A 9,609-nucleotide genomic window follows, 5' to 3' on the forward strand; every position below is an offset into this window, starting at 1 on the left:
AAGTTACTGCACCTTATTTTTCATAGTCAGAACGGTCAGATTTTGAGGGTTTACCACTTGCTTTGATGTACAACATTCTTTTGATAACTTGATCTTCAATACCTCAAGACTGCTGAGTGACTGGAGTTTGTATGTCAGAAGAAGTTTGCTCAGATACATGTCTAAAAAAGACAAAATGGTGGCTTTGATCCAAAATGGCCAACTTCCTGTTGGGTTTGGACCATGACTTCAAGAGACTTTTATTTGGCCGTGCCTTAAGAACAAGCTGGTAAAGTTGGAACCCGATAGACTGAAATCCCTAGGAGGAGTTTGATCAAATGTGGAGGCTCTAATTTATGGCGACAATGTGGTCAAAATCGGAACTTCAATCCAAAATGGTCTACTTTCTGTTTGGTGCAGAGCATGGCTGCAGGAGACTTTTCTGTAGGTCTTGGGGAGTTCTAGAAGAGGACCAAATTGTATGCCTCTGCAAAAAAGGTTGATGAGGAGGGTGTTTTGAAAGTTGCAGAGTGGTGCAGTTGAGCTGTTTCTGTTACGATTTTTGTGACAATGTTAAAATGCATAAATTTTATGCAGGCCTAATGCGACCACCAAATCTGGTAAGTTTTCAGATATGTTTAGGCCTCCAAAAAGCCAATTAATTTAACTGAAACATAATGAAAAACAGGGATTAAAATAGGCCATCACAGCACATGGCTGGTCAGACCTAAATGTAAAACATCCAAGGAAGTGAATACGTTTTATGGGCTCTGTACTTGTATAACCCTCAGTCTACCAAGGAGCTGTGTTGTGTTGAACAAATGCTTTTAATGCAGAGATGTTTTTCTGTGAAACACTGCCGCCTTGTGGCTGTATTTAACATTATCTGTTTCCATACTCTTTTTTTGTACCGTCAACATGTCCCACATTTCTTTTTATGACTGATTCATTTGAACTTTTGGCTCAGAGGAAATTTATATTAAGAGCTTCATGTCAGACTGCAATTTTATTATTAAATTTGAAGTCAGGATGCATTTGTTTTTCTGGAAGCCATTTAGTTTCAGTTGTTTTCTGATTAAAATATATTTGTTTCTTTGGATGTTCCACAGGTTCCCATTCTGTATTTCCCGAAATCTAATCCAGGGCTGAAGAGGAGAAAGAGAGACTGGGTTATCCCTCCTATGAATGTTGCTGAGAATCACAGAGGACCTTTTCCCCAGGAAGTTGTTCAGGTAAGAGAAATTAAAATGAATAGGCTTGTGTATGTATGAATGATGCTAGAACAATGACATTCAGTGTAATTTTATTTGTTCTTTCAATTGTACCTTGTATTTTAAGATATATTCCTCCTCTGTTTTTGTGCGTTGCTTAAACGTGTCTCAACCTTTGTCTGTGTTCAGATTCGCTCTGATGCCGATAAAACGAAGAAGATCTTTTACAACATCACTGGTCCTGGAGCTGATGAGCCTCCTGTTGGACTTTTTACCATGGACAGAGACACTGGTTATCTGTATTTAACACAGGGACTGGACAGAGAGAAACAGGACAAATACACGGTCAGTGTTTTCTCTTGTAGCTTTAAGCCTGATGCTCTTCTGTTCGCTGTTTGTTAAAGATGAAAGACTAAAGAAAGTCAAAAAAACAATTTTCTGAAACAATTCTCAAGTTTACAAGAAAATACTCAAATAAAAACTGTCATCTCTGATTTAATACACTGAATATGGTCTATAAAATCGGAAAGATAAAATATAAATTTTCTTGCAACATAAAATCAAAGAGACCATATTATTCCAATATGTTAAAATTATCGTTCTTACAGCTTAAAGCCCATGCTGCGACAGCGGGAAGTACTGAAAGTGCAGAGGATCCTATGGATATTATAATCAATGTAATTGACCAGAATGACAACAAACCTGTTTTCAAACAGTCTACCTATAAGGGAGAAGTTCCAGAGGCCTGCAAAAAAGGTAAACTCCCAGGATTCAGATAATGAACATGCAAAAAGCAAAACCTTTTGCAAATTGTAAGTATGCTTGGAACTTTTGGCAGGACCCTTTGAACAATTATTACACTATGTAAAAATTGGTGTATATATATTATGCAAAAATTATTTTTTATACTTCCATTTGGGTCTGTTTCTAAAAACAGTCCAAGTGCTTAAAAAAAAACCCCACACGGACGTTTTTTGGGAATAAGTTAATGTTTTTTTGGTGTCTGGAGAACGAGCAATTTCAAAAACCTCCCAAACCGTCTGGCTGGGGTTGTCCTGCAACCCCAGCTAGACCCAGCCCCATCATCTGGCAACCCAAGCTTATCTGCAACACATTTGATCAGCTGGATTTACTGCTGTATATGCTGTACAATGGCTGCTTGGAAAGATGAGTGTTTTGTTGTTGACTGATCATCCAGAAACTACATGCTGCATTCTTTGTGGTTGATCTGAAGGCTCTTCTGCTTCTCAAAGATGCACAATTATATAATTGCACATCTCTTTGCAGACATTTTCATGGACGAATAAACCATGATTTGTGGGGCGTGGCCAGAAGCAGCTTATTTGGATTTAAACTGACAAGAGACCCTAAAACAGCTCATTCTGAAAACAGACGAAAATCTTATCCAAGAAGGATTTTGTGTTTTAAAAATAACTGTAATGAATATGTGTTGTATAGCTCATAGACCTAACCCATACAAGCAAACATAATAGGTAACCTTTAAACACCAGAATACTTTAATTTGGTTGATCTTCTAGTCAGCGACGCCTGCAGGATATTATCGGAGGGTGCGCACAACACTGTCACCTGAGCGTTCTAGATGAACACAACCACATCTCCAACGCTCATCATGTGCGTGTCGCACAAACCTAAACAACACAAATTCAGGCCACATGTGCAGAATGCGTATGGCCCACAAAACTGCGGATCTAATCCGCTTTCTTTCTTTTTCCTTTTTTTTAATTATTTATACTTAAAGTCAGGAAAGAGCGTCAAGCCGCCAAATAAACAAAAGTAAACTGACCACTAACATTTAGGACGGACATGTGACCATCCCCACAGTCTTGCAGAGATGTGAACTATGTCCAAGATGTTTTGTCACAAAATAAGTTTTTTTTCTCCACAATCTTGTTTATAGTAAAGGGGCTTAGATAATAAAAAATCCAGTAACTAATTCAAGGTGCACACAGTGTGTACAGCTGCAGGACTTTATAAAATAGCAATCATCTACAAAGAGAACACTTGGGTGCCTCTAATCTTTTAAGTGTATGGATTTAGGGTCATGATTTATTTATCAATTAGACATAAGCAGGGATGAAAGTAAGCTGGTATGGTCCGGTTTCTGAATTGTCCATGCTGTGAGCGGAGCCTCTACTCCTCCAGTCTCTCTCTCTCTCTCTCTCTCTCTCTCTCTCTCTCTCTCTCTCTCTCTTCCCTCCCAGAGCTCGTAGTTTTCGTAAGCAGCCTTCAAACCATTCTCCGCTATAACATCTTTCTGCTTGTTACAAAATGTCCCAATTAAAAGCAAACGGAAAGTGTCTAGTTGTGTTTCGTGTTATTTTGCTCAATTAAATCAGCACGGCACACCTTGAAAACAACTGCTTACTAACTTATGACCGAGATTTCACTCATATTAAACAATGGCACATGGAACGCGTGTCTTCCTCTTAAAGACGGTAATTGCTGATCAGATTGGTGTGTTTGATTTAAGCATTGGGGAATTTTACACAGGTGGTCCACAGATATAAAAGAACGCCGCTTGCATTATTTTATATATGAGAATATATACAATAAACCGCTTAGCATTCATAGACTTCATAATAACACCGTGGGAATTTTTAATTCAAGCGAAATCAAAACCTGATGAAAGTGCAGAGAACAAATACTAATTTGTTCAAAAGAAAAGAGTAATGTTGAAGTTTTTATATATTTAAAAAAAAACTGCACTTAAATACAAGTCTAGTTACTAATATTCAAAGTAACAAGCACCTCATTGCAATTTTACTTTAGTTACTTTATGAGCAAACGTTCTGCTCATCACAAAGGAAATGAGAACATATTGGCCTCAAACTGTTTTTATTTTAAAGGACCACATTTATAAATAAAAATGCAACACAAAATATTGTATATTTTTAATGGGACATTAATTTCCAATATTTTATCTAATAGTTTTAAATAACAGAGTCCAAATTAATCACCTCATTTTCTGTTTTAAAATTTAGTCAATACAAAATATAATCACAAGAACCTGATAAAAATGACATTTACATTTGCTGTTAAAATATTCAAGTTTACTATGTGTGGTAAAGCTGCTGCCTTTCTCACACTTACAGTTAAATTGATGCCTTAAGTACAGCGAGGGGTTTTCTTTTTCTCAGACTTTAACTTGAACTAAACTTAATAGGTTTTTCTTGCTCCTCTGTCTTCCCATTGATGCCACACCATGAGATCTTAATACAAACCCAGCTGAAAGATCAATGCTGTTTTTTCTGGTGTTATATTTTATCTTTACTCATTAATGGATATGATTTCAAATGTAATAGTAACTTTATTTAAAACAAATTCAAGGAAAAGTAAAAGTTCAGGGTTTGAAAACAACTTAAGGAAAATATTAGACAAATTGTAATTACAGCAATAAATTCAAATGTAACTAATTACTTTCCACCCCGTAAGGCAGAACCAAAATATGTATTTTTCCATATTGTGAAGTGCTTCTACTTCTGTGTTATCCATACAGGTAGTGCAACCCTGGTGACAAATAAATATACTAAGCATGCTAAATCTTAGTGTACTTGAAGCCAGACTAATCATCAGTATACTTCAAGTTAGATGAAGATTAGTTAACTTGAAGTACGTTATTTTGGAACAACTAATTTTGTGCTTGGTGAATTTTAATAGTAATTAAATTGTAGAAAATCACAATTTAAAGTGTACTAAGTGTATTATCACATGCTTTTTTGGAACAACTAAAGTTATACTTTGTATGCTTTATATAGCTTTTTATGTCATATAAACATGCTTGATATCTTAAGTGTACTATTTTTGTGATTGAATTACATTTAAAATATATTTAGAATATATTTTAAATATGAGCATTATACACTTATATATTAGTAGTGTGTTCTCAGTATGCTCCAATTACACTTTTGGTTTTAGTTATTTAATTTCTTATTTTTCTTTGCCACTTTGTACATTACATGCTTTATGCAAACATATCAGACTACCAGAACACAGAAGGATCGATTACAACACAGTTTTCAGGCGAAACACATTACTTTGTGTATTCAATATATTCACATTTTTCAAGAGTACCTTGAAAATATACTATCAGAGAATTGTACAAACTGTCAAAATATTAAAAGTTTACAGAAAATATGCAGAAAATATGAAAATTAGCACAGTAAAAAAATAGAAACACTTCAGAGGAAATGTGAAAAATACTTAACCAAGGACAGAGTATTATAATTCAATGTCATGGTATTCCAGAATTACTCCAGACAAACTGACATTTGTCCTTCCTAAGAACAGTGAGGCTCAACGACAGAACATTCCCATTCACTGCACTTTACAGAAACCGACAAAAAAGAATAGAGCAATTAAACAGAGAAAGCAGTTGTATTTTAAAGAGTAGAGAGAAACGACAAAGATAAGAGTATGACTTACAATTTTAGGATGTTGTGAACTCGCTATGTCTGTGACATCATCAGAATTGATGCTGATGTTTGGGACCAGATGCCTGGAGTGAAGAAACATTTCTGGGTGTCTTCTTTGTATTTGTCATAAGTAGAAAAAGTAGCTAGCAATATAGAATCAGTTGTGTGGTTTAAGTATGGACTTATCCATCCATACATTATCTGATCACCACCAGCCCCCCCTCACCATCTTGCTGATCCTTGCAGGGTGGTGAGGGGGGCTGGTGGTGCCCATCTCCAGCAGTCATCAGATAAGAGGCAGCGTTCTTAGTTCAGCTTACCTTCACTGTTAAATCTTAATAGTTGCTTCTCTGACTGTTATTCGTTTTATCTTGATTAGATTTTGAGATGATTCAAGTTGTGGCCACAGATGCTGATCAGCCAGATACTGACAACTCTGATATCAGGTACCGTATAATGAGTCAGAAGCCAGAGCAGCCCAGTCCCAACATGTTTACCATCAACCCAACAACTGGAGTCATCAGAGTCAACGAAGCTGGGCTGGACCGAGAGGTGAGAATTCTGACAGTTTTGGCCCATCTGACTAAAATCAGAATTAGGCTACAGTTAACGTGTATTTTTCTTATGAAATGCAAAGATTTGGGAAGATGATATAGAGTTTCAAAAGCAGAAATCATTGTCAAATTTCGTATATACCATTTTAGTCAAATAAACTCTTTGACTGATGTTTGAAACTTAAAATTAAGATTAAATTCTCATTGTTCTAATGATACTGTTTTTGATTAATTGATTAGGTGTAGATGTTTGGTGTCCTTTGCCACTAATGGAATATTGTACATGCTCTTTGTGAATCATTTTCACTTTTTCTCCTTTGAAGATGCAACAGATTGAGTATTCTTGATTAAATGTTACTGGTTGAATTAAACTGAATTTGGAAATTGTGAAGGGCTTAGGAGCATTAAGGAATATAACTGAGAAACGCTGGATTATGCCAATAGGCTTTATGGTTGAAATAATGCAAGACGTGTCCATTTAACGTTTGCACTAAACTGACCCCATCTTCTGAATGTCATCGCTGAAATTGACCTTTTATTGTTGTTCATCAATGGTATTCTGCATAGCGTCATTCTCAAATGAATGAAATAGATTTGTGGAACTCCCAGTATGAGGACAGATGTGAACTATCCAGACCAGCCAATCCATGTTCAAGACACTAAAATGAACTTTTTTTTCTCCCTATTTTAATGGCACTATACTCAATTCACTGTCGCAGACAGTTTCATAGTTCTATGTACACTGAATTCATTAGGAGCGGGCTCACTTTAAAAGTATGCGATTGGACAATTTCAAAATTGAAAGCTTTTTGCAACCAAGGTGAAATTATTGGGGGGGGGGGGACAAATGGGCCTCCCTCCAATATTGGGGGAGACACGTTTTTAGGGGCGCACCGATTTATCGGCCAGCTGATTTATCAGTGCCGATTTCCTTAATTTTGGGAGATCAGTGATAGGCTGATTTTTACATGTGAAGCCGATCAAATCCGCTGATGTTATCAATCTTGGCAACGGTTTAAAAATCAACCACTGTGCTTTTCTTTTCTCCCTTGAGAGAGGTTTTGACTGACAAACTGGCCAATCTGAACATGTCTGCACATTGACAGTTAACAGCAGTCACCCCATTGTTGTCAGTTCAGCAACTTTCTTGATATATTGAACAACATTTCAGACAATAAAATGGTATCAGCCAAAATCGGAATCAGTAAATTAGGCTTTTTAAAAGATCGTTAATCGGCGATCAGCCAGAAAACTGCAATTGGTGCACACCAACTTTTTTCCTCCCTACCTTAATGGCATTAATCTATTTTCAGCAAGTTAGTTTTAATAATAAATTAGATTATTAATGAAAAGTTAATGTATTTGAGTAACTCTGCTCACAAATATAACACATTTTGTACCTGAATTATTGACTGAAGTTTTACAGACTTGCTTCTGTTAGTGATTTTTTTGCTTACAGCTAATGAAAACATGACATTGAAGATTAGAATATCACATCAGACCAAAAAAAATCTTTCTTCATAAATGTGGGTTTAACAAAATATTTTTCATATCTGCTTAAACGTTATTTTCAAAAAGGTACTTTTAATCTGACAAAAGAGCCTCATTGGAACCCATAATCTGATTTTATTAAGGATGACTGTAATTAGGGACGTCTCAATAATGTCTCAAGACAGAGTCCGACTGTCTAGAAATAAAATCTTGCTCTTTGCAGTGACTGCCATAAAACCAAGAAAATTACAGCATCAGCTTGAAGTGGGAACACTGCTGCCAACTTAGTGATGTTGGTCCTGTATTTTGCAACTTTTCAGACCCCTCCAGCAATGTTTTTTCTAAAAGAGTGACCAGCAACAAATATGGCAACTTTCTCTAGTTTATCGGGGACTGCATAATCCTGACAAAATGGGGCGGAAAAAATAACAAAACTGCAGTGAGAGCTGCTCTGCTCTCCTCCCACCTCAGAAACACTGTCAGGCTGTCGATCTAACAGCAGGCTCAGCAAGCAGTAGAGCAAAGAAACACACTCCATTCCTTTTGCACATTTCAATGGAAAGCTGCCAGAAATCCTGCTCTGAATTACAGTTATAACAAATGGAAAAAATGCATGTCCCATAGACATTTAAGCACAGAGTGACTTGATTTCTATTTGACTAATTGGTTTAACTAAATCATGCTCTATCCAGACTATTTCACAATTCAATGTTGTCAGGCATTTAAGAATAGATCATTCAACAAATCCTTGCGAAAAACCTCAAGAAACAAAAAGTTACAATATTATTCCTAAACATTATGACTTACCATGCTGATATTTATGCCTTATAATTAACTGAAGTTAATATGAAAAGTTGAGGCATTTCTTAAAAGTACAAAAACAGCAGTCTTTATTAATGACTCAGTTCTTCATTTGAAATATTAGTTTTTCAGGAAATGCACTTTAGCAGAGCGTAAGGCTATTGTATTGTCCATCATTTCCCCACCCTCCTGCAGTGTCCTGTATCAGACTCTAAGAATCACCTCTGGATACCATGCTCTCTGCTTTAAGCTACAAATACATATCTGTTGCAGATCTAATTTCAATAAATCTTTTTTATGTCATGTTATCATTTCTCTACTTGAAATCTTCTGATACGTTTCTCAGAATGAGCTTTGTACTGTTTGTTGGAGCCTAAATATTTTCTAAACTAAGTTTTTCTTAAAGGCATCTAAGCTCTGCAAGTGATAAATGAGAACTGAAGTAGTGTTGAATATTTTAGAAAGGTGATTTTCTACAGTTCAGTGACAGCAAACTGAAAGTGTCCTGTTTAATTAAAGTCAACATTCATTCAACAGAAAGTCCCTGAGTATGAACTGGAAGTACAGGCAGCTGACATGAAGGGAGAAGGTTTGACTACATTAACCAAAGTGATGATCAAAGTGACGGACATCAACGATCACGCTCCGGTCTTTACAAAGTCGGAAGTAAGTAGAACACAACTTAAAAAAAAAAAACAAACAAAAAAAACAAAACGTTTTGTTAATGGATGGCTTTGTTTGAAAGTCTCTATATATAAATTAGTTGTACTTAAAACTTGAAGTTTTTTTAAAGAAGAGAACCACTTTATAGATATAAAGTTTTTCATATTTTTAAAAATATTTTCTGTTTTATGCTTGTTTTGTCCAAAACAGTTCTCATTTATGAGAGAGAAAAACCCAAAACATGCAATATTTTTCAAAAATAAACAGCAAAGTTGAATATTTTTCATGTGGATGTTTCAGCCTTGACAAAAAATATTTATGGATTATTTTTGGAGTGATGAAAGTTAAAACTGACACTCTTTACATTCATGACTTAAAATGTTACATCGTTGTCCAAAAAATTTGATTTCTTGAAGGGAAAAAATAAAATATGCAGTATTTTTAACATGTAGACAACAAAGATGCTGCTCCTCATCC

General features: G+C 35.6%; 1 protein-coding gene across 1 annotated transcript in view; it reads left to right on the forward strand.

Moving 5' to 3' along the window:
* Positions 1–1,064: 1,064 nt before the first annotated feature.
* LOC106939882 (B-cadherin-like) overlaps positions 1,065–9,609 on the forward strand; it is a gene marked incomplete at its 5' end in the record, with an annotated part of 20,035 nt that continues 11,490 nt past the window's right edge. Inside the window, 5 exons of the mRNA XM_015022454.1 lie at positions 1,065–1,211; positions 1,380–1,535; positions 1,799–1,946; positions 6,003–6,175; positions 9,007–9,135. Of these exons, the coding sequence (XP_014877940.1) occupies positions 1,065–1,211; positions 1,380–1,535; positions 1,799–1,946; positions 6,003–6,175; positions 9,007–9,135 (753 nt within the window). The remainder of the gene's footprint in view (positions 1,212–1,379; positions 1,536–1,798; positions 1,947–6,002; positions 6,176–9,006; positions 9,136–9,609) is intronic.

The sequence above is a fragment of the Poecilia latipinna genome, unplaced genomic scaffold (genome assembly GCF_001443285.1).
Source record: "Poecilia latipinna isolate Pla-1442-1.1 unplaced genomic scaffold, P_latipinna-1.0 Scaffold3012, whole genome shotgun sequence".
Lineage (NCBI taxonomy): Eukaryota > Metazoa > Chordata > Actinopteri > Cyprinodontiformes > Poeciliidae > Poecilia > Poecilia latipinna.